The 26,873-nt window shown below is 34.8% G+C and overlaps 1 protein-coding gene and 1 long non-coding RNA gene across 30 annotated transcripts in view; one reads left to right on the top strand and one right to left on the bottom strand.

The window, feature by feature from the left end:
* Positions 1-26,873, top strand: part of TRDN (triadin) — a 387,867-nt gene that overhangs the window by 110,948 nt on the left and 250,046 nt on the right. For 18 of the 20 annotated variants that reach the window (XR_011497622.1, XR_011497621.1, XM_070496108.1 and 15 more), the window contains exons 6-9: positions 2,400-2,453; positions 5,607-5,666; positions 12,094-12,276; positions 17,223-17,282. Coding sequence is in view for 18 of the 20 variants with exons in the window: in XM_070496108.1 (XP_070352209.1) it covers positions 2,400-2,453; positions 5,607-5,666; positions 12,094-12,276; positions 17,223-17,282 (357 nt within the window). In the remaining 2 variants the exon portion in view is untranslated. Of the gene's footprint in view, positions 1-2,399; positions 2,454-5,606; positions 5,667-12,093; positions 12,277-15,801; positions 17,284-18,521; positions 19,840-26,873 lie in introns of those variants that run through there. The other 2 variants (XM_070496118.1, XM_070496119.1) reach the window with 2 other exon arrangements.
* Positions 22,484-26,873, bottom strand: part of LOC106838721 (uncharacterized) — a 37,266-nt gene continuing 32,876 nt past the window's right edge. For all 10 annotated transcript variants that reach the window (XR_011497629.1, XR_011497631.1, XR_011497632.1 and 7 more), the window contains one exon: positions 22,484-23,448. This is a non-coding gene — a long non-coding RNA (uncharacterized lncRNA). The remainder of the gene's footprint in view (positions 23,449-26,873) is intronic.

Below are 26,873 nucleotides of genomic sequence, written 5' to 3'. Positions count from 1 at the left end.
AACAAGAACAAGGCATTAATATGGTAATTTGAGACTGAATTCAGCTCCCGTGATTTTGTATTAATTCTCCCATTTATGCCCGTGCACACGTCAATCGGAAAATCCTTTAGTAGAGTGGACAACCAGCTGTCCAAGGTGGGCGAGGTCTGGTCCTTCACAGAGGCAGAGACACAGATTAGGTGTTCTCTTGGGGCTCTCCCCAATCAGGGCTCTGAATGCTCAGCTTATCTCATGCAAAGTTGGTTTCCCCTAGAGAGTTTTTCAACAATGCTTTGCTTTTGCCAAGATTTTCTTTTGGTTTTAGCTTAATTAATAGTGATCCAGAGAAACCAAATAAGCTATTTGTGGTCCTGCGTGAATACTGACGCTCTTCCCTGTTTTACGAGATATTTATATTGGACTTAATAACTCAGAAATACCTGAAAGAATCATTGAATATGGAAAGAAAAAACAATGTCTAGATGTTCTATCTTGTTTTCTTCTTCTGTTCTCATGGAGTTTTAATTATTTAAGATATTTTAACACATTGTAAAAATTTTAAGTGATTGGAAGCAGTGCCTGTTATATCTATACCACATCATCAATAAATAGAATTGTACTAGAAGATGAAAATAGCTCTCCTTATAATATTTTAGAATTTTGCTTATTCAAAAGTATCTATAAGAGTCCACTATGTGACAGACACCATGTGAGGAGCCGTGAATGCAAAAATAAAATAATATGGCATAGTCCCGAAAGAGAGTTCACTTACTGAGGAGTCAAATATGTGAACAAGTTCAGTGTTATTATATAATTGCTGAAATAGAATTATGCACATGGTGCAGTTGGTGTATGGAATAAGTAGAGATCAAAGAACACTTTACAGAGGATGAGGCATTTGAGCCAGGATTGAAAGGATGCATGGAAGAGAAGAAATGTGGATGTGGGAATTGTAGGTGGAAGGCACAAGCAGGCAGAGATGCAAAGGAATTAACAGGGCACGTGGTGTACTTGCGGAGGCACAAGCATTTTGATATAACTGGAATGGAAAGTTCAAGGGGAAATTCCTGGTAATAAGATTGGATTGATAAGAACATGTCAGATCACGAGAGCAATAACATATTTTTATATTTGATAGAGTGCTTATTATGCGACAGATGCCATGCTAAGCAATGAGAGAGACACTATTTGTAACAGGTTAATGGTATAATCAGATTGTCATGTTAGAGAGGTTATTCTGAGAGACAAAAACCTAAATCTAAAGTTTCAAGAGACTAGTCAGGATGTTATTGTAATAACATGTATAATAATACTACACTCAAGGATATCCTTCTCCAGCTTTTGAAATGATCTCTTTCCCGTTTCTCCTTCCCACTCGCTGACTAGGTTAATTTCTTCTTCTCATCTTTCACATGGTTCACCCCAAGGGGCCTTGGCAAACACACAGACTAGATTAGGTCTCATTTTATACATGGATGTCCCACTCTGAATATTTTCTTTATTGCCAATTATACTAACTGCAATTAACTATCTTTCTAATTATTTGTTTAGCATCCATCATCCATTAGCTTGTTGACATCATGACGACAGTGGTGGAGTCTGTCTTGCCTAGTAGAATCTTTAGCAAATGACAGGTGCTCTTTCTATATTTTTGTGTAAATAAATCATAGGGAATGTAATTTTGGATAAAAGAAGTTGAGTAAGAGGAATGTTAAAAAGGTAGGAATGAAAGAGCTTGGCAAAAGAACAAAAGTAGACTATAAAAGACGAATCCTGGATGAGTACCAAGTTTCTAGCTTGAATAATTTTAGGTGCCATTATTAAGAGTTATGACTAAATTGTGGGGAAAGAAGACTTTGAGCTTTGCTATATTAATCCATTGAATCACAGCTCATATTAAATTAAATTTTGTTGTCTTTTAAAGGATTTGGTGTCATCCTACTCTCATCCCAGTAGATTTTCAAAAATTTTTAACGTGGAATGTTTCTGTGGAAGATTAACGCATACTATTTAGGTTGCTTATTCTTTGCTTCAGGTTCAGAAGATTATCTCTCTGTACTTTTGTCCTCATATTTCTAGCATTCCTCCCTTATTGAGCTGGGCTCCTTTGGCATATGGCATGATAACTTTTAAAAATTTTCCAATTCATTAAGTTGAAGTTAAAGATTTGGAAAAGCTGAGGGATATTGTTATCTTTGCAATCAGACCCAGTTTTGGTATGAGTTTGTGCTTAAATATGAAATTAAAAAATCTGTGATTATCTTAATGTTTAAACCTCTAATTGTGTAAAACCCCACGCCAGTTAAAGAAAGATTTCCAAAAGCAGCAGGTAAGTCTTTAACATCAAAAACTGCCATGCAATCATCTCATTGTTGATTGTCTTTTTATTTAAATGAAAAGTATTGTCTGTTTCTTTCTAGTTACACCCAGAGAAAAAGAAAAAGTAAAAGAAAAAGAAAAACCTGAAAAGAAAGGTATGGAGTTATTCTTATTGCTATTTTCAACACACCGATCCCTCCCTCCTTTGGCTTCTTTCTTTACGTCAGATTTTAGATGACCATGAATTTATTTTTTTAATTATATTATGACAATTTCCTTAGAATTGAATCTGAAAAGAGTAATTTCTGGGTTGAAGGAAATAAAATACTTAAGACTCTTGAACTCTGTTACCAAATTACCTTTCAGAAATGTATCCGTTTTTCCCCTGGCAGTTTCAAGACTGCCTTAGGCAGTAACGATAATATTATTTCAGAAAATATTGGCCAATTTGATAGGTAAGAAAGCATATCTCATTATTTTAACTTGCATCCTTTGATTACCTATTAGACTGGACTTTTCACATATTTTTTCATATTTATTTATTTATTTAGAATAGGCAATACAGTGTCATTGTTCAAAAATTAAAAATCCGTTGTGAAAAGCATCCTCCTGCCTTACGCCCAGCCTCCGTAAACTACTTTTATGAGCTTTATGTGCATCTTTTCAGAGCTTCATGGTGCATTTATAAGATAATACATATTTTTATTTTTCCTATTTTTTACACAAAATTTATCGTGTCCTATATTCTAGCTTTTGTAATTTAACAATATATCCTAGAGATCTTTCCATATTAGTAAATAGATATTTTCCTCATTCTTTTTAAAAAGCTGCATAGTATTTAAATAGAGATATTTCCTTCCACTGTATTTTTAACTGTTTCTTATTTATAGATTGAGAGATTTAATTATGATTTCTAGTGATGTATATTTCTTGTGTAATTGTTGGCACTCATTGCCCATTTCTCCTGATGATATGTGTGTGGGTCATTTGTGTATACATCCCTGGTGTATCACTTTTTCAAGTATTGTTCTCAGTTAGCTTTGTAGTTAATGTTAGGGTTTCTGTTTGTGTGAGTGGACATGTGTGATTCATATATGTGTGTATGCATGTCTGTGTGTGTCTTTAGATTCTTGAATTCGTATATGGCTAGACATGTTGATATTTTCTTTTGGTATTTCTGCTTTTGAATCTTCATCCAAAGATTGATTCAATAGCTACTAATATTTTCCTCAAGCTTTTAAAATTAGTTTCATATTTTACATTTAACTTTAATTCATCAAAAGTCCATTTTAATAGATGATGTGAAATAGAATTTTAATTTAACTTTTTGCTGTTGTTTTAGAGCCGATCATGACTGGGATATTTGGGCTAGATTTCAGCTGATTTGTGTGTCCGTAATATGTATAGCCTGCTGAGTTATCTTATTTTGTGAAACATTCCACCTAGGTCGAATGTTTTACAATATTTAGCAATCAGATCAGTTGAAACATGCTTCAATCTTCTTTATTCTATATTCTCACTTGAAAATTTAAATTAAATAGTTGCTATTTTATTAATGTTTACTTAGTGATAATATCCGTGAATTTCAACACAGCCTTCTTTTTTGCTCTAGTAACAGGTGTGTGTTTCTCATCCGCTATTGAGTTACACAGAATATTAGCATCAGGTTCCGTGTACTCTGACTAAATAGAATCACCTGATATTTCTTGTTTTTTCAACCTTCACAGTGTCCATTTTTTGCTAAAAAGTAGTTGAGAATTTGTTACCCTTAAACTGTAAATGTTGCAGGAAATTTTTGCAAATTGAAAAGCGGAGACATAGTGCTGCATTGTAAGTGCCCTTTTACTTACTGTATACCACTAAAGGAGTTTGTTTTTTATGAGATGAGTTATTATACTGTAGCCCCATGACCTTGTGTGAACTGTGTCCTGCTTAGTCTGGTGTCATGCTCCTTCAACTGACATTGTCCAAGCTATTGCCCATAACCCCAAATGATAGCGCAGAGGACTGTGGGGGCAGGCTGAGAGGTGGAGAGGCTGAAACCCTGGAGGGGAGGAGTCTGCTTTCTAGGTAGCTCTGAGCTGCCAGGGTCCCTTGGTCTTCAACTGGATGTTATGCTTTAAGCTTTCTGTGAGGCTTGCGTCATTTCTCCAAGATTCTGGGGAAACTATTCATAGACTGTATTTTAAAAGAATAGTTTTTTAAATACCTACTTTGAGCACATCCTTTCTTTTCATAATACAAGTAAAGCTGATGGACATTACTATTCTCGTTATATAGTTGGAAATAGTGGAAATGGGGCGCCAATGTTTTATTTTAATGATTTGGCTCTTTCCTTAACTGTTTCCAACTGTTTAATTAAATCCTTTTTTATCATTTAATTTCCTATAGTTTCTTTAATTCCCATTATTATTCTCCCTTAAATAGTATGTGAATGTTGAAAAACATATGGTGCTTTAGGAAATACCAGAGCACACAGTTTAATATATTTGAAATATAGGAATAAGCTGCACATGCTTTTGTGTTTCTCAGAAGTCCTTTACCTAAACTCTTGACAGACACAAGATTTTACCAGTCTATGTAAATAAAAGTTAATAAAATATATCCGTATTAATTTATTGCATAAAAAATGAGAAGGTATAATTTGTCAGGAATCATGTCAAGCACTGTTCAATTAAGAAGCTGCACTCAATCAGTAATCTTTATGATTATTTTATCTTCTATTGATGGTTCTCAACCAAAGGTGCTATCCATTAGGGAGTATTTGAGAAAATTCTTGGATGTCAAATTGGCATTGGAGTGGCGAGCTTTTGGTAAGCAGGGACCAGAGAAGTAAGCATTTTGTCAATGCATAAGACAGTCCCTTACAGGGAGACCTACCACTCAGTTGTGTCCTTGTAGACAAACTCTGTGCGTCATCAAAGCTCTAGTCCTGACTTTAATATTTTTCATTATTAATCCTAAAGAGAGTACTTCTTCCTGAAAAAATGATGTATTTTTTGACAAATTCTTGTGAAATTGCTCTCTCAGTTTATTTTTCCTGAAAACTTTATCTACTTGAAATAATAACTTTAAAAAAGAGGGTAAGACTAGTTTCCAAAATGCTTTCTAAGTCTTAATACCAAGCCTTTCAAACTGGGTTCCATACAGTTATTATTACTTTGATAACCCTTTATTCCTGAGTTAGGCTCAGTAATGTCATCATCCTTCAAATCGTTCTTGATTTTGGTGGCTATAAAACTGAGGTAAAGAGAAATATTTGTCTTGAAGTCTATTAAAGTGTACTAATATAAAATTTTCTGTTTAAGCAACTCACAAGGAAAAAATTGAAAGAAAAGAAAAACCAGAAACAAAGACAGTGACAAAAGGTAACTTTTCCCTTTATTATTTCCATAACAATTTTTTTTTTAACTTTATGAGATTACATTTTGAGTAACAGATAACTGGAAGATTGTAAGCACTCATTTACATAAAAATTAACTTGGTCTTACATTTAAAATTTACTATCTAAAGAATAATAAAACTGAACATTTGAAATAATAGAACATCTCAAAATGCGAGAGGAAAATGAAGAGCTTCCTCATATGTGATAGGCAGAATTTTGGCCCCCGTGTCTTTTACCCCTTGGTGTCATCCCTGTGGCTATGTTCCATTACATGGCAAAAAGGAGTGTGCAGAGGTTGTTAAGATTGATCTAAAATAGGAAGAGTACTCTGAATTAGAGTACTCTGGTTCGGTGTAATCTCATGAACCTTTAAAAGCAAAGAGATGTGGCAGAAGAGAGATTTGAAGTGTGAGAATGACTTGCCTCCCATTGCTGGCTTGAAATTGAGGGGAGCCCATGGAAACCATGAGAAGGATATAAATTCTGCCAACAAATTGAATAAGAGTGGAAGCCAACTCTTCCCAGAGCCGCCAGTAAAAAATGCAGCCCTGCTGATAACTTCCTTTTAGCCTCATGGGCCCTAAAGAGAGAACTTGGCTGAGCCACATTGTGCCAAGACTTTTAGACCATGTAAACCAGGAGATAAATGGATCTTGTTTTAAGCAGCTAGGTTTGTGGTTATTTGTTACTATAGCAATAAGAACCTAACACAACATATTTGGTTTATAGCTTTTGACCAGTATTATACTTTGAGTTTGATTTTAGAAAATTCAAATTCAGGATTTCTTTTTTTCAAGAAGAAAGGGTAATGAATACAGCTTGATCAATATTTTAAACCATTGAGAACCAAAAGTGTCTTAATAATAGCCAAAGAAAAAAATCAATTAAAATATCTATGTAATGTTCTATATTTTGGAAGATTGCATAAACCAGCTTTTGCTATTCTAGATTTGTTTACCAATTGTTTGATGTTAGAAAAATATGGATTCTAACTGATAGTTCAATCTTATCTCCTAAATTTTAATTTCCTCCTTATATTTAAAATGTAAGTTTTATGTGATCAGTATATTTTAGAAATCCCAATCCAATATTTTGCAGAGACTAATCATTTAGATAAATATTAGAATCTATTTTCAAAATTTAATGTGTTTATCTACACAGTTAGATATAATAATAAGATATTGGTGGCAGATATATTTTTTACTAAATATTTCTATGAGATAATTAAATCTAATTTTATCAAAGTTAAGCTAGACGAATTGTAAATTGAGACTTTGTTTCCTAGAGAGTAGCATGAATTTAATTTCAAGATGGAATTTGTAACTAAATACATGTTATTTTACTCTATTTGATTCTCTTCTGTTTGATAGATGTGAGTGAAAATAAATTCACATATATATGAAATCTTAAAGCTAATAGGGATGTTAGAGATCATCCCAGTTAATTACCTAGTTTAGCAGATAAAGAAACTTACCTTCAGGGAGAGAAAACAATTTGGCCAGGTCATATAAATAGTAAAACAAAACCCCAAGTGAACTGAATATAAATCAAGTGTTCTTTCCAAAGATAATTAAAGTTCTTCAAGCATAAGTTATTCCTTCAACAAATATTTATTTAATACTGCATTAATTATTTATTGCTATTCAAAAAATTACCACAAATTTAGAGGCATAAGTCAACACATTTATTATCTCACAGTTTCTGTGGGTCAACAGTCTGGGTATGGCTTGGCTCAGTTCTCTGCCTACAGTCTCTCACAAGACTTTAATCAATGTGTTAGACAGGGCTGCAGTCCCATCTGAAGTCTCAGCTGGGGAAGGATCATTTCCAAGTTTACTTACATGCTTGTTGACAAGATTCAATTCCTCAGGGCTTTTGACTGAGGCCTCAATTCTTTCTGGCTGTGGGCTGGAGGCCATCGTCAGATCCTTGACATGTGAGTGTCACTACTACGATAACTGGCTTCACCAAACCTATTAAGAGAGAGAGTCAGCTAACAAGATAGAAATAACAATCTTATGTAGACTAATCATGGAAGTCACATATTCTTGAGTAGCAGCAAATTCTCAGGCTAGCCCATATATGAAGGGAGAGGTTTACACAAGGGTATGAATATCAGAAGATGGGGAATCCAAGGGGCCAACATTGAGTTGACCTGGCCTGCCACAAAGCACAAATACTTTATCTATACACTTATATTCTTCTGGGGGAGATCATATAGATATAGATATAGATGTAGATACAGATACAGAATTATGCACTGCATAACGATGTTTCAGTCAGTGACGGACAACATAGACACCATCCAGGTTTGTGTAAGTACACTCTATAGTGTTTGCACAATGATAAAATCATGTAATGACACATTTCTCAGAACATATCCCCACTGTTAATCAATGCATGACTGTAGATATATATATGATATATATCATATATTTAGATACACAAACACTTGCCTATCTCCAATTTTTCTTTTTATTTTATATATCTATATATACATTATGTTAGGAATGTAGGAAGTGCATAAAAAATTCTCTTTGTCTAATAAGTAATTTCAGGGAAAACAGAATAAGATTTAAAAGGCATATACATCATAGTAGTATGTAACATTTAAGTTAGAAACAAAGAGAACCTGTTACATTTGGAAGGTATGGCCGGAATTAAAGCAGAATCTCCCTCGGAAGAGCTTTGATTCCCAGAGGCACTGCTGTGGAACACAGCGCATTTCTTTCTCTGTTTCAAGCACAGCCTGCCCAAGGGCAGCAGCTGGCTGAACCACCTCAGGATGTCCTCTTGGGAAAGACTGGACTTTTCAATGTCTACCCTGGGAAACACATGTAGGACCCCCTATCCTCTTTGAAAACTAGTCTATTTCTATAGTGAATTAAAAATAACAAAGACAAAGAAGAAGAAGAGAATGGTGGAAAGAGAAGTGACTGGAGTAAGCCAAGTTTGGGCCAGGCTGTCTAACTGTCCCGGAAGTAAAAGTTTTCAACTATCTGTGTTTGATGAAGTAGAGGAGGTTACTACTGTTTTGATTATTTTCAAAAGATTTTCTGTTGCTTTCACTGGGTCTGTGTATATTTACACCTCTCCTCATATGTCTTAAAATACATTTTTGATAATATCAGCATAGTTTAATATTAATGACATGATGCAATTTAGTGTAATGGGGAGATGGGTTAGGCATTCTGTTCTATTGCTTCTGCTCCTGACTCATTAGTTGTGCTATCTTTGGCAAATGGCTTTTTTTCTTGGATTTCTCATGTTTAAAATGAGTGTAATAAAGCAATTCCTGCTAAACAGCATATTCTGTGTAAGTTCTAGGGAATTTCCAAACAGCTCTAGGAATGCAAGACATGTGGATTTAATATTAGAAATTTCTATGAACTTACTTTTCAGGGTCCAAATTCTTTTGCTCACATTATTTTACTTACCTCCATAGCTTCCTTAAAGGAAGAGATAGCTACCGTGGTGATTTTTTTTTTCAAGATCAGAGAAACTGAGGCACAGAGAAGTTAAGCAGTTGGTAGTTCTTGAATGAATGAGAGTTGAAATTAGTTATTTTCTGACACCAAAAACGTAGAGTTTGTAAAATGTTTATTGAGTAATGTGGTTTCCTTACTTTGGCATAAGACATTTTGGTTCTGGTACAGTTCCTAATAGGTAATGCTAATCCCAAATTGGATCAAATTTGCTGATGTCGTTCTTTTGAATCAGCCATTTTGTTTTCCATTTGAAAAAAAGTCATGAATTAAATGTCTTCGTAAATAGAGCTGGGTGATTTGAATATAACCTGACATGCTCTTTGCTTTTTTGTTCCCTAATGAACTCTTAAGGCAAATGTCACTTAAATTCTTTTTGAGAAAAACCAGGAAAAGTATTTTGCACAAAGTTTAAGAATATTTATCCAGTCTGATAAAAATAAAGTTCTGGGTGTTGCTTTAGCTTCATGGTGTCTTCCTCATTATATCGACATCATTGGTGCATTCTCACACAGTTTTGTTTTTAATATGAAACAAAGTTGTCTGTTTCAAATATGAAAGTCATTGACAAATGTCTAAAATAGGGAAAATTTTGTTATTTTTATACTTAAGACCATTGATAAAAATTGCTTCTTAGATATGGTTCTGTCTTTAAGAAAATTATCTTTGCCCATTTATAAATTATAATAACATTAAAGTAGATCTAAATTTCACATATCTTTAATTCCGTAGTATGAAGCTAGGGTTAAATTAACTGCTACCCACAAAGAGTGGGTAGGTGTCATTTAGGGTAACCAAAATGACAATTTAACATACAAAGAAAGTATAAACAAAAAACTAGTTGGCAAATTTTCCAAGTTTTGTCAAGTTCATTTCTAAACACATGTTTACATATGCAATCTATATATCACTATATTATACACATGATCTGAACATAGTGAAACATTTACTATTTTCTCTCCTGGATCAAAATTGCGAATTCAGTAAACATTTATTCTCTGTTTTCTGGTAGGGAAAACAGATAAGTGAGCAACCATTTGTAATACAAGGTATATGATAGGGAATAGCTTCTGTGTGTTAGTAAAAGTTGAGGCAAATCAAAGCCCAGGTGAAGGAATGATTAATTCTCATGGCAGAGCCATTTGTTCCATGTGAATTTCAGAACGCAAAATTTATATAGGTGGAAAACATGGAAGATATAGACAATGCAGCCTGGCAATGTTTGACATGGAAAATACACAAGACATTCAAGAAACAGAAAGTAGCCTTGTGGAGGAAGATGCTATGAGAGGAGAGATAGGATGGAGCCAGACTTCGCAGGGTTTTAAATGCCATACTAAACTTTCCTCAGTTAGGAATATTACCTTGCTGATCTTTAGAGCTCCAGCAACTAGCTCAGAGCCCAGGCCATGGCTTTCTGGAAGGGTTTGTTAGGGGAAGCTATACAAGTTGTATTCGTCTGAGGTGCTGTTGGCTATCTCAGTGGCACTTTCTCTCTAGACAGAAACTAATAAATATTTTGGTGTGAGGTTCTGGAATGAGCTTGATTTAAAGTCATTTTCAGAGAGCTGGTGGTTTTCTGTGATAGAAATGTATGAGTCTGCTGTAGAAAAGAGCAGAACTCAGCAAAGGAGATTTAGAAATGGTTTAAAGGAAGTAGAAGAAAATCCTGATTGAATATAGTCATGGAAGCCACAGCGATGTTGGAGTTTGTGGAATAACTGGGTGATTTCTGTTTGAGAGTTTTATGGTCAGGTAACTTGGGGAAACAGTGCCTGGTGTAATCCTCCTCCTTGAAGATCCTCAATACACCTCAGCTTTGAGAGATTCCATAGTAAACAAACCAATTTGACTTAGTATTTTCAAATTTATTTGATGATAGGAATTTCCTCCTACCCCTAACACAGTATCAACATCTCTTTGCAAAGTCTCCGAGGAACGGTGCTTTGGAGGGTGTTGGTCCCATCAGTTAAATGCAGTGGCACAGATGATTTTGGTTTTGCAAGCATCAGGCATTATCATTTTCATTCTCTTCTTCATGGGACCTCACAATACTATCTCGTCTTTGTCTCAAATTCTTGCTTAGTGTACTAAAGTCAAGAAAATTGATTATAGTTTTCATCAAGTTCTTCAACAGGAGAGACAATAAAGGCTATCCATTACATTGGCAAATGAGGTGAGAGAATCCAACACTACAGTAGACTTACTGTGATATCCGGTGATTATGTGTGATCCCGTAGAATAAATAATGTCTAGGGGCTGGCCCCGTGGCCGAGTGGTTAAGTTCATGCAGTCTGCTTCAGCGGCCCAGGATTTCGCCAGTTCAGATCCTTGGCAAGGACATGGCGCCACTCATCAGGCCATGTTGAGGTGGCATCCCACATGCCACAACTAGAAGGACCCACAACTAAAAATATACAACTACGTACTGGGGGGATTTGGGGGGAAAAAGCAAAAGAAGGAAAGAATACTGTGTTGATGTTTCTATTTCTAGAATGACTTTTTAAGATGTTCCAGTTGTGGAACAAAATGATCACATGCTTTTAAAAGGTCTCTTTTATTGGGTTCTTTGGTGTGGGCATTGCCTTTCACTGAGCATGCCTGGATATACGTCCCCAATACCTCCCTGTCGATATGCTAAGGTCCAGACTACCTAAAATACGATGTTTTCAAGTACAAGTTTAAGAAGAGCCCAACTAGCAAGTGAGCTGTATTTCCTTCTTTTTTTTAAATACTCTAACATGACACTTCATGAACTATATACAAGTCAGATAATAGTCACAAGTGTTTATGTCAGCGACACTATTTCTCTATTGTTTTTTCTTTTCTCTTTCTTTTTAAATTGTTCTTAACAACCAAAGAGAGATGAAATGCTGTGTTGGTAAATAAACAAAAATAATCCAACTTTTCTCTAACTCTATACAGAAGACAAGAAAGCTAAGACTAAAGAGAAGACTGAAGAAAAGACTCAAAAAGAAGTGAAAGCTGGAAAACAGGAGAAAGTGAAGCCAACAGCTGCAAAAGGAAAAGAAATTCAGAAAACATCGCCGAAACCCAAAGAGAAGGACAAGAAAGAACCGGCAGCTGTGTCTAAGCACGAACAGAAAGGTAAACACTCAGAGGAGGCGGCCAGAGGTTCTAAGAGAATATTGGGCAAGAAGCAGATGCAGTGAAATTAAAAACTGAAAAAGACCAAGATCAGACTCCAAATGGGAATAAAAGACTTGTATAAGTAAATATGCCTGGAAAGAAATACAATAATTTGGGAATGAAAATTTATTTATAGAAATCCTAAAATGTGTCCACATATCTAAAGATGCATTTTGAATAATTTTTAAAAGAGGATTTGAATTAGTATTTGAAGGTTGAGCATAAATGTTGAATTCTCGAGATAAGAGATTTCTATGAAGAAGTGGAACAAAAATTGTATGTATCCTCCTCCTTGGAGAAGAGCAGTCCAAGAAAAATAGCAACAACTCTCAAGGAGTTTTTAAAGGGGTGTATGTTCAAATCATGTAGAATAAGTATCATAAAATCTATCCATACATTCCTGTTGTCTCTGCAAGAGCACATAATTTAGAATATACATCAAATTATTAAATTCAGTTAATTTAGTAGGCAGGAAATTATAGGGGAAAGAACTCTCAAGTTTCTCTGCCAGCTGCCATAGACTAAATTTATGACTTTAGAAAGCTCAATACCTGACATATTGTGCTTCCTTTCAATAAGAGCGATGTCAAACTTACATCCCTACTTCACAGAAATAGAACATTTAAATGGAGGTGGAATATGGATTGAAATTCTTTATGGAAAGCTGCTATGTAAACATTATAGGGTGGACTTTTAAGAGGGCAGCTGAGAGGCTTATTGTCCCACATGCTGCCCCTGGTTGAATCTTTCCTAAGTCCATTCCTGGCTCCAGGCTGCTACACAGTCCTGACACTCGTACAGAAGATGGGATCTATTCTGTACGGACTATTCCCATAAATGTTTCTTAGGGGTGTTGAAAAGTAAAATTTTCCTTTACTCTGATAGTTTTGAATAATTTTAAAGAGTAAAATGAAGGAATGATTTCTATGAGATTTCACTGAAAAGTTTTAAAACTTTATTACTGAGTAAGCTATTTAGACAGTGGAACTGAAAATAATTTTTCCCCATTATAAGGCACAAGAGATGAATTGCAATCCACACTTTGGTTTTTTCGATTCTACATATAAATGAGATTATATGACAGTTGTCTTTACAATCCACTCTTGTATTTTATCTTTGAATCACTTTTCCCCCCAAATTTGCAAGTAATATCTATACACTTTGATTTATATGACAAAAGATGTATATTTTTTGAAAAAATATTTTTAAAAGGAAAGGAAGGAAGGAGAGAAGAAAGGAAAAACTCTTTTCTTCATTTTGTTTTTTCAGGGATCCATAAAATTTTTAACTTAGGTAATTTTCATTTATTTCAAAGTAATTTTTAAACATAGGAATGAAATTAAAACTTTGAAGCCCTAAAATCTTTTTCAATTTTAAAGATGATTGTATTGCTGTGGGAAATTTTTAAATATTTATTATTGCCTCTCTTAACCCTATATGTTGGGCCAACCCAGTTGTGTAGTGGTTAGTTTCACACACTCTGCTTCTGCAGCCTGGGGTTTATAGGTTCGGATCCCAGGAGCAGACCTAGCACCATTTTTCAAGCCATGCTGTGGTGGCATCCCACATAAAAACAAAGGAAGATTAGCACAGATGTTACCTCAGTGACAATCTTCCTCAGGCAAAAAGAGGAAGATTGGCAACAGATGTCAGCTCAAGGCCAATCTTCCTCACAAAGGAAACATAAAAACAAAAAATATCTATGTTATTTATAAAATATTTTGGGTAGAAAATAAAAATATAGTAAATAAAGAGAAATTTCTTTTCCTGAGGAAGATTTGCCCTGAGCTAACTTCTTCTTTTTCTTTTTTGCTTGAGGAAGATTGACCCTGAGCTAACATGCAAGCCAGTGTTCCTCTACTTTATATGTGGGTTGCTGCCTCAGCATGGCTGAAAAGTGGTGTAGGTCCACGCCTGGGATCTGAACCTATGAACTTGGGCCACCAAAGTGGAGCCTGCCGAACTTAACCACTAGGCCATGGGGCAAACCACATATGCCCCTTCTTCATTAGAAGTTTTCAAAATTTCCTTTCTGTTGACATACTGCACCCAGAATGCATTTTCTCTCAGCTGCCACTCCACAGGGAACATCAACAGGGCAGCAGCTGAATGACGTCCATCATTGATCCCTGAGGACCAAGAAGGGGAGAAATGGACAGCATGTATTATTTCTAGAAGGATGTTCACTTGACAAAAAGTACTTAGGGAGTGGTGACCAAATATTAAATGACCTTATGTGAATTATTATCACATAACCCTGAAAGTTAGGATGACAGAACAATTACAGGTTTCTTTAGGAAACATTTTCTATTTTAATATTTGAGTTGCATTTAAAGAAACATCTCTGTAAAATGAATCTTCCAGAATCAAGAAGGCGTGGTTTTGCTTTTCTTTAGACAGTTGCAGCAGAAACACTGGGGATTGCCCAACATAGACTTACCTAGAATTCTTACACATTGTTAAGGTCAACATCCAGGATAGGTGGAAATGAACATCCTAATTTAAAATATTTCAAAATACCTAACTTAAAACATTGTAAAAATACTCTCTCATCTTCCTATTGATGTGTTGGTGTCATTAGAATGCAACATCACAGTATCATTTAAATATAACAGAAACCTCCTAAGTGTTGTAACTAAAATAATTTTCCGGATTAAAAAGGTATTCTTTGAACTCATAAGAGATTTCCTCTTTTAAATTTGGAGCTCATAGAACTACTGGTGCATTAATTCAATGAATGATTTTTGTATTCAGAAAACATTGGTATAATAAATATAAGGATTTTACATTGCTAGTAATATAACATATAGACTAAGTTTCATTACACTTTCAACATTTAAAGAAGAAACTCTGAAGCGTGAAGATTTTAGTTAATTCAATATACTATTCCACATGTTATGTACATAAACATCCTATCACAACTTGGGGTAGAGAACAATATTGCATTTTGGGGGATTGTCCCAACTCTCCAAATTCCAAGTAGCCCCTGCATTGTAAACTTCTGACGCACGTGCATTCTTCGTTCCTGTTGCTGAAGGCCATAGCGCCACTAGGAATCATTGTGAAAAAAAAACTTGAGGGATGTTAGATCAGTGATTCTGGAAACATGGTCTAATTAGACTTTCCTGAGGAGTTTGTTCAACTCCTTTCCAGACTCATGGAACTATAGTTTTTTGGGCGATGGGGCCTGGAAATCTGCATTTTAACACATTCGCTATCTTTTTGATATTTAAGTTGCCCTTTGAGAGCTATTTCTTAATTGTAGGAAGGACAAATCTAGAAAGAGTAGAGTCACTTAAGCTACTGAAACAAAGGGGAAAGATTCACAATTTTGGGAAGTCCACCCTTGCCCAACCTCAAATTTACCATTCAAGGGAAATATACATTTTCATTTTGCTTTATCTTGCAACCAAATTGCCCATTCTACAGTTTTGCTCAGGAAAACGATTATGTCCTTAATCTTACTTCTCTCCTGTACCATAGGGTTCCCAGGGCCTGGTATCAGAAACCCCAGCTATTACTGCCAGTACGTCCAGGAGCAAATAGATTCCCGACTGATCTGAGAGCTAACCTCCTTCCTACTCCCCAACTCACCTGTGGGAAAAGGTGCTCTAATTCAAGAACCAAAATACATGCAAACATTTGAAACTTTATAAGTTTTAGCCTACTCATATTTAAGTACTAATGAAAGGATTACATTTTTCCATCTACCGCAATAACTGCATTTATTTTTTTCAAAGACCTGGTAGAGTTTCCTAATAAAATGGATTACTCGAAGTGTTAATACTCTAAAACAAATGAGGTTTACAAAAATCCTTAGATGTGTATTTATATACTAACAAGTTTTATTATTTCATGTGTTTGGTATACATAATTTGGAGCACTTAAGGGTGTATCATGTTGTATAAATTCAATAAACTCTCTTGGTCCTAAAGCTGCCTTTGGATTTGTTGGATTAATAAGATGCCTATTGGGAAATAATAAGATGTAAATCATCTTGAACAACATTCACTTCATTATAAGCATTCTTTAAAAGAGGATATGGTAATATTTATAGAATGATCCATCAACTGAAATTTGGGTTGGAATGACCTCAACAGACTCTAAACTTATGTGAGAATTTAAAGTTCACTGCAATGTCTTTAATTTAGAGGAAAAAGAAAAAAACAACTTCTGAAATCACCTTTGGCCAAGTCTGCCCCAAATGCTCAAATTCTATGCTTTTTTTAAAACTTTTTCCATAGACCAAGGACTAGTCAAGATCATAAGATGATCTTCTAGTAAAGATCGCCCAATTAATTAACTTAACATGGATTTCATTTGAGGCTGAAAAGTCTGTTCTCCTGGATTTATTCCTCTAATTGAAGAGCATCTCCATGCGGAGGAGCCCTAACAGGTTGCAAAGGGGTTAGCCCTCCTCTCACTTGCCTTTTCAAGAAAACATTATGCAGCTCTGTTTAGACAATTAGCAGAAAGGCTGGGAGTGAGCATTTGGTAAAACACTTCAAGTTGGAAACAATTTCCTCTTGTAAAACTTCTGTTTCATTATTGGAAGTATATATATATGGACAATAAAAAAACTGCCTTAATATGATGACTTTTGTAATAAATTTGATGAAAAAGATTTTGATTCTTAAAAATAATCACTATTATATTACCCTGAAGTAGTCTGTTTCGATTTTTTAAGGTTACTTTCTTTGCATGGAATAAATGGAATTTCATGTTTATGATGTCTTTTTTTCCCTGTGTGTTCACATGAGTGCAAATGATTTCTTCACAGAAAATATTGTAGTAACTAAAATAGACTTGTGTTTTTTTGTTTGTTTTGTTAAACTATTTCTCTGTAGAAAAAGAAGAGTGTCGATAACACTTTTTCATTGTTCTTTTTCTTTCTACTCTGTCAGATCAGTATGCATTCTGTCGATATATGATTGACATATTTGTCCATGGGGATTTAAAACCAGGTATTCCAAACAATTCTTATACTTATCTGTTCTAATAGTCTTTGTTTCTAAGATTGTCGGCTTTTTTACATACTAAACTGTATTTTCATTTTTAAAAAATTGCATACTGCATGTGTAGATCTAGAATAAAACCAATAAAAAGCAGAAGTAATAACTGACATTAGGGCCTTTAATTTTACTTTCTCTTACTGCATGGCCTATTGCAAATGAAGGCAGCTGAAAGCTAAAAAAAGTGCTAATATCTTTATATACAAAAAATGCTAATATCTTTAATATCTTGGAGTGAAGAGGTGAATCATCTTATTTTATTTGTGGTAAACTTAGAAGAAAAGACCTATGATAATGAAAGTATTCCTTTTTTAGTAGTGAATAAAATTCATATTAAAGTCCATCGCATTTCACATATTTAATTTTTTTCAAAACTTTTTGATTTTCTCACTTACAAATGAACTTGGGTTAGCCACTCCAGAGAACTACCATTAATGGAGACAGTCAATTTTGGAATTACTAGTCAACACAATGGCCAAGTGTTTTTACCTAAAGAAGTTTATCTATCGTCTCTCCTATCTTTGATTGCTACCCAGAGTGTAGCAAGGGCTCCCTCACTACCATCCTAATTAAGAATGAGTAACTTGATTGCTTGTACTGTGCCTTTTGCAGATTTAAAAACTGATGGTACTATGTTCAAGTTTGAGGAAATATTTGTAAGAAGATGGTGTTGTGAAGGAAGGAGCTAATTTACATTAGAATAATTGAAGCTGATTGTTTAAAGCAAACTATATTTTGTTTTAACTGTTTTTTGGAAACCTTTGTAAAATGCGTATTATAATTCACGCATGTGTTGGCAAATGGGCATGTCATATTTGAAACAAAACATAACACATCTGGGTCCTAGAAAATTAGAAGATCATGAGAACTTTGACTCTCAGGAAAACTCAGTTAATTCTAGTATCTTATTCAAGTTAATTTCCTCCCCCACCTCCTCCTCCTCTTCTCTGTTTTCTTCTTTATTTCCTTTCTTAGTGAGTTAGAAACTGAAATGAGGGGGAAAACCCTGAAAGATATGATCACTCACTTGGTAAAAATGATTAATGTTAACACATGTGTATAGTATCATAGTAAAATTAGATGGAAACACCAGGGAGGTTGTTTAATATACTGGAAAGAGAGGGCTTTGGACACAAATACAGATATAATTTTTTCTTTTAAGATTTTATTTTTTCCTTTTTCTCCCCAAAGCCCCCCAGTACAGAGTTGTATATTCTTCGTTGTGGGTCCTTCTAGTTGTGGCATGTGGGACGCTGCCTCAGCGTGGTTTGATGAGCAGTGCCATGTCTGCACCCAGGATTCGAACCAAAGAAACACTGGGCCGCCTGCAGCGGAGCGCGCCAACTTAACCACTCGGCCACGGGGCCAGCCCCAATGGATATAATTTTTTACTCCACCCTTTTCTAGTATTGGACCTTGACCAAATCTGTGAACTTCACCTGATCTTCAGTGTTCATACATTTAAAATTGGGATCACATTAACAACCTTACAAAATTTTTGACAAAGTATCTAGTAGATGCACAGCAAAATGCTATTACAGCTTTATTCTTGAATTTGTTCACTTCAACACAGCTTGTCTGGGTAGCCCCCCACATAAGGGTAACTTCTTAACATTGACAAGTCCTGGTCTACGTACATCATTCATTCAATTTTAGGTAGCAGGTTTGTTGCCCATTGTGTTTAGCTGTGATGGTTTAAGAAAGTTATATCCCACACATATTTTGCTTTTCTAAGACCAACTGTCTACTTATACACAAGAGGAATCTATGTATATTGTTGATGAGCATGAGTTTTTAAATTCAATTATCTGAGGAAAATAATGTGTTCTTTGTGCCACCTAAATTATTCATAGTAGCTATTAATTGATAAAAAAATACAACTTCTAAGAAAATGACAGGACAGAGAACCACCCATTGTCAAACTCAGTGAGGGATGCTAACAGTTTAATAGTCACAAAGTCAATCATTTTTTTCCAAAAATTCAACAACAGATTAAGTCAGAAGGAACAGTAAGACCAATTCTGCGTAAGTTAAGGAGAATTTTGCTATGAACCATACAGGAGAGCCCTTCTAAAGTCACGTATGAACATTCTCTAAATGGCCCTGAGTCCAGATATACAGCACCATGTAATATTCTAACTCCTGAAAATAATTCCCAAGTACCATAGGATTAGGTATTTTAATACCATTTCTTGACTTTCTAACTGCCTTCTTAATTTATTTCATCTACCTACGTTCATGATTTTGAAGGTTTGTTGCTATAATGTATAAGAAATTAAAGAATATGTAGATCAGGATTTCTTGTCCAGAGATGGAAGAGAGGAGGCTGGAGAAGGGAACCTGTATGGTATGCCTGTTGTTTCATGAAACAAATCAGATAAAGTTTCATAAGTGTACAGAAGGAAAATTAATAATATTATCTTTGTTGGTGAGACAATACACGTGATGGAGCGAGAAAGCACTAAATATGTCTTGCAATTTGAAAAATAAAGAATGAGAAACAAGATTTCATCTGGGCATATTAATTTAGAGAAAATGCAAGTGCAAGTGATAAGACTTTGACTCTGACTGACAATTAGAGAATAAGACAATTCCTGCCAAGTTTATTGCTCTGCATGTATCCAGTATTTATACAACATTTGTGCTTCCATCTGTTTCTGTTTGGGATTAGTGGAACACCTGTTATTGTTTAGCTAGAGTTCATTATTAATTATTGGTAATGAGTTTTTAAAATTATAATTCAATTTTTCCCTCTGGGATAAATTATTTCCTTTGTATAATATTGTCACACCCTCAAAAGTAGCCCAAATTACAGTTCAAATTTGAAAAATCTTATTAATGGAATGTGCTGACACCATGATATAAGTCCCAAGTTTTGCCTTTTTATCTCATCAAATGAATACTTCTAACTAAGACATCCTTAACATTTTTTAGCTAAGATTTTGTCTATATACCCGAAGATGAACTGGATTTCTAAATGTTCTATAGTGAATATGCACTATTCTATGATCAGTAACAATCCTCGCCTCAATTACAGGAACCGTCTTAATAAGCTGGCATAAAGTATAAGGATCAGGCCATTTTGTTGCATCTAATTAAAATTCTCTTGTACTGACACACTCTATATTAAGTTGAAAAATTAAGAAAATTTTATTTAAACCTGCATAGTGAGTGTATGTTACTAAGGCTGGCTCTCTGGGCAATTGGAGTAGACATATATCAACAATGTTTAATTTTAGGGGTATTATTGACTCTGATGAGCTCCTCTCTCCAGAAATACTTTCTCTGCTGACCTTCAATGATCTAACAACACCACCATTAGATCTCTTGATAGTGTAGATAGTCAATGTTATGGGACATGTTTTACATAGCCTCTAACCTGTTTTAGGGAGGAGAGAAAGAGAGAGAGAGAAAAGAGAGAGAGAGAGAGAAAGATTCTGTCCTTCCATGGTGGCTGTCCTGAAGCTGACGACTCCTATGTTTTCCCCAGGGCTAAAGAAGCCTAGTCTTTTTCTTATGAGAGAACTATTAAAACTGGTCAACGCAGACATTATGTTGCAGCTAATTTTTGCTGAAACTCAATTTATAGTGTTTTGTTGTTTTTTTCTCTTTTAGATATTGATAGTACAGATGGTCAAGATAAATTCTTTTAGATTTATCTTTATCACCTTCCAGTAACTCCGATTTCCTTTTCAACATTTCGTGGCTTAGCATATTTTTCTTAAGAGACAGCCATACAGATAATTTCATTTGTTTAGGTAGACTCTTTAAAAGAAACATCACTATCTTGCTAGGCATTTTCGCATTCCCTCTTCATCAACTTCCACCTGGGCCAAATGAATTGCATGCATCGCTGGGCAAAGTCAACAGAGTTAAACAAAAGACAAATTTCTATAAGAAATCATGTGACTCAAAGACCTCTTTACATTCACTATAGATAAAGAAATCAATTTAAATGTCCAGTAGAAGGACCAAGGCTAGTGTGTTTTGCTTAGTAATTTTAACACTTTTATTTTTTTAGTTTTTCGTCTCTGTAGCCACATGATTCAATACAAGTTAAAGTTTACCCCTTAGAAGTTATCCCATCATTGAAATTCCAGCTAGTGTCTGACTTTTGCTTGAGCCAAAAATTTATGTCAAGGTAATTTATTCCACTTTCTGTGTCATTTATTCTCTTAAAATTGAAGGTATTCACCTATCAAAATCTTCTCTGACTATAATAAAGTATTCTTTGGCAGCCTATACTCCAATTCTATGGGTTTTAGGTTCACAGCTAGAAAGAGCCTCAAGGAATAAGTTAGTACTCTCATTTTATTAAGATCCTTTTCTTGAACGGCAGTAGTGCTTAACTGCACTTTTGGTTTGATCCTGCTGAGAAGAGGTCAAATGTAATTGCATTATAGTCACTGTTATTTAATAGTTTAATCTAATGCATTTCAGAGCTCAATTCACTGTATTAGAGAAGAACTAGGTAAGATTCAGCCTTGCTTTACTCTTCTCCACAGAATACTGCTCCATAAAAATATACTCACTTTAGTTCCAAACATCTAATTATTTTCACAGAACAAAAGCTTTGGGAGTTTTGATGTTTACTTAATAAATATCTGTTGAATGCCCTCAGCAATCTGACAGTCCAGAAAAGAGATAAGACATGATATAAATAATTTTATAATTAAAAATGACTTGATAAGTATGCAATAGAGGCTCAGAAAATGTGATGTTAATTTCAGTGTACTGGAATAAATAGTTATCTCCACTTACCACTCAGATCTCTTAATTTTTTTATATATTTTAAATTGTTTAAAATATTGTTTACAGAAGTAAAAATAAAGGGATAGTGAAAATCGTGATAAGAAGTTAAGCATAGCAAAGCTAAATTTTATTTTATCAATTGCCTGATTTTGAAGGTGTTTATACTTCAAATTGAAAACATCTTCAGAGAGGAACTAACTGCTCATCAACTATTGTGCATAAACCTTTGAAGTATCCATCTTGTAGTTATCAATTTCAGATTTCAAACATAACTTCAATAGATTCTAGCAGGATATTATTTGTGGTTTGTTTAGAACGTGCATCATCAAAGTGCAACAGTTGAATTTTTGAAATCTTTGGTGGCTCATAATTTTGCTGAAAAGACAATGTTATCTTCATTCTATAATTGCAAAGAATTTTTATTCTTATATTTATAAACATTAATTAGGATGACAAATCCAATGATTTTTCATTTATACACTCTCAATTTCTTTCCGATACCTGCTTTCACCTTTCTTCAGCATTTTTGCACTTAAAAACCATAAATTTTCATATACAGTCTTTATAAGAGATGAAAGAGTACTGTTACATACCCTTCAACAAAACGAGATGATTCAGGTTCTTGCCACAACATATTGCATGATAAAGATCTTCTAGTTGAAAGACTGACTGGATGAGAATACCGTATTTCCTTTTTGTCCTTTGAAATGTATTGTTCATTCACTGATTCTTCAGTTTGAGAAAATTCGTTGTCATCTAAAGATTCATAGTGTGAGATTTCACTTGAACCATCACTTTCAATTTCACCCTAAGCATTAAAGTTTAGCATACTGCTATCTGTCTTTTGCATTCATTTTCTGATTCATCTAATAACTGCAATATCTTCCTCTGTCAATTTTCTTCTCTTTGCAGTTTGGGATGGAAAATAAAAACTCTAAATTCTCAATTATGTTCTGTGAAACTAAAAGTAGACCATAAAAATGTCTCCAATTTCTTTTATACCTTCTTGAATGATGATGTAATACTTTAGTCAACACAATATGAAGATTGAATGATGATGGGATAATGATGATGATTTATTTTACGATTGTATCATCCTTCTAGGCAGTTCCATCATTATTCTACTTTCTTATTATTTCAGACTTTTTAGTTTGTTGAGAATAATTGATGAGTAACAAAAGATAATTCCTAAGTTAATGAGATAGAAAATTTTCATTATATAGGAAAAATAAGATCATGAAAATTCCACAATGTGTCCTGGATTTTTAAAACTGTTGAATGGTGACACGTGGTAATTTCAAAATAGAATGAGGTTTATTGTGTTTTAAAAAATATAGGTAAATCTGTTTTTTCTTCCTTGGAAGACCTATAAGAAAAAATAAGACAAGACACATCAGTCTCTATACATAAATACAATTGCTTAAAAAGAAACTCAAAAGCAAAGATTGGCTCCAGGGGACCCTGAAAGTACACTGAGAACCAATGGAGAGAACACAAATGTGGGGGTCACACAAGCCAGGATTTAAATATTTTGTTTCATTTTTGTCTTTTTTTTTGAGTCTAAGTTTCTATAAAATTTATTTCTTAAGGTTGTTAAAATGATATAATAAAATAATATATACACACGTCCTCCACCTGCATTTTTTTGCTTTTTCTTTTATTATGGAAGTTTACTGCAAAAAGATAGTGCTTCTAGTGTGAAAGTTCAGAGAAGATCTTATGGAAGAAGTCAAAATTGAAAGGAGTCTTGAGCATTGGTAGGATAGGTTCTATGAAATTAAGGATAAAGACCTACGAGGCTCAAGGGATAATAATTAAGGCACAGAATCACAATATCTTGAAATTTTTTTTTTTTTGTGACTACCACTTGTTGAGTATTTACTCTGTGCTAGGCCTTTAAAATAGTCTTATTTAATCCTTATAAAACTTCGAGAGGAATGCATTACCATGCCCGTTTTATACAAGAGAGAATTGAGGTACAGGGAGTTTAAGTGTCTTATCCAGGTCACACACAGTGCAGACAGGGGATTCAAACCCAGGCCTGCCTAACTATAAAGCTCTCAGGATTAAGACCAAATCTCCATGCTTCCCAGACATAGACGGGGAAATGCAAGTGATTCACTTTGGTTGGCACACAGGGAACCTATAAAGAGAAAAAAAAAAAAAAATGGAAACATTATGCAAGATCATTTGTGAAGAATGGAATTGGAAAGACCAGTTAGGATAAGTCCAAGGAGAGGAACTAAATCTTGATCTTGGGAGATGGGATGGATAGAATAAAGATGATTTTAGAGCTCTCACAGAGGTAGAATCACGGGATTTATGATTACAGATACCAAATGAGAGGAAAGGAAAGATTATTCAAAGATTGTTGACCAATCCCAAAAAACCAAAGTGATACTCTAAATAGGGGGTAAAGGAAGAGAGTGGGTCCAAACTCAGTGGAGTAGGCCAGGCTGGAGAAGTAGGAGGCTGAACTCATCACCCAGTCTTAAAGCCACAGATGGTATTCAGTTGCAAGAGGGGAATATGTGAAGATTCCCATCCAAACATCATTTGTTAATCACCTGATAAATACCAAGCTTCATACTGGGGACTTTCACACACTTTGCTCATTTAATTCTCACAGCAAACTCTGAAGTAGGCAGTTAGATAACCACGTGTGAAGTTTCAGGGAGAGGTCAGCCGTGCAGATGGGGTTGCCGGGGAGTGAGCAAAATAAGTCAGCGCACAAGTACTGAGTACCTTCTGTGTGCTCAGCAGTCCCAGGCTGAGCACAGTAGAGGATATAAGAATACTAAAAGATGATCTCTAACTTTAACAAGTGGCATAGATGGTTATTTGAAAGAGAAAAAGGAACTAACAATTAATAAAAAAAGTTTAAACTTGAGAGTCAGATTGCATAATACAGACACTAAATGTTACAAGTTTCAGAGAGACATCTGTGATTCCTGGTGTCAGGGAAGACAATGTGCATCTAGAACTTGAAAGATGAACAATATTTTACCACGTGCTGAGGAGTACAAAGGGCTTGCTTTGTACATGAATGAAAGAGAAAATGAATGGGGACGTGGCCATGCATGCGACACTGATGTGTTTGTACAACAATGAGGATATCAGACTGGCAAAAGGATAAATTAAGATTAGAAAACACTGAGGATTAACAAGTGATAAGTTTGTAGTGACAAATTACTGACACTTGGTCAGTAAGGCAGAATTAATATTTGGTGTAAAAGAGAGTCTTTAAAAGATTTTTAGTAGAAGAATAACATTAAACTAGCATTTCAGAGAGTGTGATTAGGCAGGACCCTGCTTAAGGGATTGGAAATGCAAGAAAATTTGTGGACTAATGCTAAAGCTGTTGAGTCTAAAATATGATTTTGAAGGAAAGAAGAGCAGATTTTACTAAGCCATTTTCCACGGAGGTGGTGATGAGAATTGTGTGTAAGTGACTTAAGAAATTACTGTTGCAACTCAAAATGCTACAAAGTGTCCTGACAATTTAAGTTCACGCAAGTGGTAGAAACTTAAATGAGGTCTGGATGTAAATGGAAACAGTGAAATATCTGTGACTATTTGCTAAAAGCAGAGTGTAGTAAGGAAAGTGCTAGAACCAGATCTGTTCATCACCTAAAATGGAGCAATAGCTTCTTTTCCTTCTTTGGTTAATTTCTGTTGTTGTTTTGCATTGTTTTATTTTTGTTTTTCAGAGGTAGCCATCCAAGCATGGACATTACAGGCAATGAGAACAGGTGGTTAGGCTCACAGATTCCAGAGCCAGCCTGCATGGCTTCAAATGTAGGCTCTGCCATTTGCCTGGAATATGACTTGGGTAGGGTTCATCAATCTCTTCAGGCCTCCATTTCCTCGTCTGTTGAATGAGGCTGATAATGGGATTGCTGCAGAATACATGAGCAGATGGTCAAAGCGCACTTAGGGTCCGTAGCTCTCCGAGTGTTGGCCCTTCTTTACTAATTGAACATGCATATAAGGCTTGTTACAATCAGAATTTTGATGGGGAGAGGAAGGAAGTTTTTCAGAACCACTTGAACAAATAACATACAGACCAATTTTGCCCATTCTAGCCATCTGATGTTATCTAGCCTTGATTCTACTATCTATGTAATGTGGGTAATAATACATCATTTATAGTGTCATATGAAGAAATCCTGCATTACATGCATTGAGGAGTTTGGTTTAAGCGTCTTCTAGATGAGTTCTAGGAACTATGCTAGATTCTGTAGATACAGCAGTGAACACACATGCACGATACATATTTCTCCTTTAAAATGAGATAACAAGCTTTACTTTATAGAATTAATGTATGGATTAATTCATGCACACACACACATACATTTAGAGCACTACCTGACTACAAAAAGTATTATTTAAGTGTATAATGGTAGCAGTGGTGCCCAGATATTGTAAAATACAGCTTTCTACTAAGCACTTCTTATATCTTCCTGACTTAATTATCATATATCATTATCGTTCTCTCTCTAGCAAGTCTTTCTTTACTGCCTTATATACACCTTCAAGAAACATTTGCCTTCAAATCCCTATTGCCTCATACCTTGCCAGATACATGATATGTTTACTGAACTGAATTCATGATGTATAATATTTATCTCAATGAAAAAAATTATTGATGATCATCCCAGAGCAGCCCTCTTTATTCATTCCTAGAAATAATCTTGTTGTTTAAAAAGATGACAGGTTTCTAAGCATTGCAAATCGGCCCTGCTTAAAGATTCTTACAGGAGTTATTGGTTGTATCTCTAGAGACGGAGG

The sequence above is a fragment of the Equus asinus genome, chromosome 24, assembly GCF_041296235.1.
Source record: "Equus asinus isolate D_3611 breed Donkey chromosome 24, EquAss-T2T_v2, whole genome shotgun sequence".
Lineage (NCBI taxonomy): Eukaryota > Metazoa > Chordata > Mammalia > Perissodactyla > Equidae > Equus > Equus asinus.
Note: the sequence above shows the minus strand (reverse complement) of the source record. Positions and strands in the feature narration are given on the sequence as shown.